Here is a 2,805-nt window from a genome sequence, read left to right on the forward strand (position 1 = left end):
CAGTGTCCTTGTTACACATGATACATGTACTTACTCTTATAATAACAATAAATTATGCATAATTGCATGCAAGTAACCCTAATCCTAACCATATAGTAAGTACATGTAGTTAATTAACATTACTCTTACACTACTTAATATAATTAATATTACTCTAATATTAATATTATGTAGTTAATTAATAATAGTACTTAAATGCATAGGCGCTGATTTATGTGCCTGATTTATGTTTCTGCCGGTGGGTGCTCAACCCCCATCATATATAAATAGCTTCCCGATCCTCATTCACCTTCATCAATAACTATTCCTATTAAATCATCCACCCGCACTTCTCCCTTCCATCGCTCCCTATACCTGTTTGTTGCTTTACAATTAATAAATTGTTGGATTTACCTAACATCCCTGTCCAGAGTTTGTATATATCCTGACAGAAGGACAGACCTGGCAAGATGAACCCGACAGATCCCGATCCATTTAAGGAATCAGTTGAAACGATGAGAAGAGAACTCGCCAGTCACACAGCTCCACCAGTCACCACCACCATGTCTGTTCCACACTCTCCTTCTCCGATCATTTTCACCAGTCCCATGGTCAATCCAGCGCCCTACTCTGGCGCGGCGGAGGATTGCAATGGCTTTCTATTGCAGTGTTCACTGGCACTTGAAATGCAGCCACAGCGGTTTCCTACTGAACGTTCTAAGATCTCATATGTTATTTCTCTGTTAACAGGAAGAGCTTTGCAATGGGCAGAAACTATGCGATATCAGTGTGGTCCAGTTATGCAGTCATTTGAAAACTTTGTGGCCCACTTCCGTGAGGTATTTGGACACCCCATAGGAGACTCCTCCATCTGTGACCAGTTACAGTATATTACAGGGAAGAGCTCAGTCTAGAATTATGCTCTGAAATTTCGAACCCTCGCCACCTCTAGTGGATGGAATGAGCGAGCCCTGCTGACTACCTACCGTCAGGGTTTAAATCCTTCGCTACAACTGCAATTGGCCATTTACGATGATTCCATAGGTTTGGAAAAATTCATCCAACAATCCATCAGTGTCTAACCGCATGCAAAGCTGCTTGGAAGAGACATCTGCCTTGCAATCCTCCGCAACTCACCAACGCATGCCTGAGCGACCCGTCTTCCCAGAACCAGAGTTTGAGCCCATGCAGATAGACAACACCCGCTTATCACCTGCTGAAAGATGCTGCCGGCTGACCCAGAATCTCTGTCTGTATTGTGGAGCTGGAGGGCATGTAATCTCTTCATGCCCAATTAGACCACCACGGCCCTTGGTGAGTGCAGTTTCAAGTCCTTCCATTAAACTTTTCTCCACTGACTACTACGGTTTCAGTAATTACTGCCAACCATGTTGTTACAGTTACCGCCCTCCTTGACTCTGGGTCAGCCGTTAACTTCATCTCCGGACAACTCTGCAGGCAGCTCAACCTCCAGAAGACCTCAACTCCAACCCCGTACAAGGTCCAGTCAGTAACCGGAAGAAACCTAAGCAGAGGCTACATTCGTCATCAAGTCAAACCCATCCTGCTAAGAGTTGACTGCCTGCACGTCGAGTCTTTCTCTCCTCTGGTTCTGGAAGGTTCTACCGTCGCTGTCATCCTAGGGCGCCCCTGGCTAATACAACATCAGCCCAGATTGCCGTGGATTACAGGTGACGTTCTGCAATGGGGTGAAACCTGCTTCCCTCATTGCTTTCCAGAACTACCTCTACAATCTCCAGATCCTACAGCAGTATTACCAGTTAACTCCACAACCATTGAAATGACCATGGGACTGTGCCATCGACCTGGTACCGGGTGAGTCGGTGCCCCGAGGAAGGATTTATCCACTATCCATACCAGAGCAGAGGGCTATGGAGGAGTACATTGAGGAGGCACTCAAGCAGGGTTACATCCGCCCTTCAACCTCTCCTGCCGCATCCAGCTTCTTTTTTGTCACCAAGAAGGACAGAGGCTTGAGGCCCTGCATAAATTATCGAGCACTGAATAAGATCATGGTAAAGTTCCGCTATCCACTTCCCCTCGTCCCAGCGGCTTTGGAACAGCTCCGCGACGCTTCAGTTTTCACCAAGCTGGACCTCCGAAGCACTTACAACCTCATCCGGATACGTGAGGGGGACAAATGGAAGACTGCATTTGTGACACCTGCTGGACACTATGAGTATTGCGTTAAGCCGTATGGCCTGGACAACGCCCCCTCCGTATTCCAGGATTTCATGAATGAGGTGCTCCGGGATTTCCTCAACCGCTTTGTGGTAGTGTATATCGATGACATCCTGATATACTCCCGGAGTCTGGCCGAACATTGCCATCATGTTTCGGAGGTCCTATAGCATTTGCGTGATAACCAGCTTTTCCTAAAAGCAGAGAAATAGTTTCCACCAATCCTCCATCCAATTCATTGGGTATAACATCTGTAAGGAGGGCATTCTCATGGACGAAGGGAAGGTACCAGCAGTGAGGTCCTGGCCAACTCCCACCACCATAAAAGAACTCCAGAGGTTCCTTGGCTTTGCCAATTTTTATCGCCAGTTCATTCAGAATTACAGCTCGTTTGACCTCACTGCTGAAAGGCAGGCCCAAATCTCTGTGGACCTCAGAAGCAGGACGTGCCATGGAACAACTGAAATTAGCATTCACCTCTGCCCCACTCGTTCTCCATCCTGATCCTGAGAAGCCCTTCGTAGTAGAGGTTGACGCCTCCACCTCTGGAGTGGGGGCAGTATTGTCACAGCGGCAGGAGAGAGCATCCAAACTCCTTCCATGTGCCTTCTTCTCCAAGAAACT

General features: G+C 47.3%; 1 protein-coding gene across 1 annotated transcript; it reads left to right on the forward strand.

Annotated features, from left to right (window-relative positions):
* Positions 1 to 303: 303 nt before the first annotated feature.
* On the forward strand, positions 304 to 2,510 carry LOC107751194 (RNA-directed DNA polymerase homolog). Its single transcript, XM_016566848.1, has one exon. The coding sequence runs from the start codon at positions 1,872 to 1,874 to the stop codon at positions 2,349 to 2,351; it is 480 nt and encodes a 159-aa protein (XP_016422334.1). The 5' UTR covers positions 304 to 1,871; the 3' UTR covers positions 2,352 to 2,510.
* The last annotated feature ends 295 nt before the right edge of the window (positions 2,511 to 2,805 follow it).

The sequence above is a fragment of the Sinocyclocheilus rhinocerous genome, unplaced genomic scaffold (genome assembly GCF_001515625.1).
Source record: "Sinocyclocheilus rhinocerous isolate Xijiao unplaced genomic scaffold, SAMN03320098_v1.1 scaffold552, whole genome shotgun sequence".
Classification (NCBI taxonomy): Eukaryota; Metazoa; Chordata; class Actinopteri; order Cypriniformes; family Cyprinidae; genus Sinocyclocheilus; species Sinocyclocheilus rhinocerous.

Coding starts and splice junctions, on each gene's coding strand:
- LOC107751194 (XM_016566848.1), top strand. CDS start 1,872: ATGGAGGAGTACATTGAGGAGGCACTCAAGCAGGGTTACATCCGCCCT.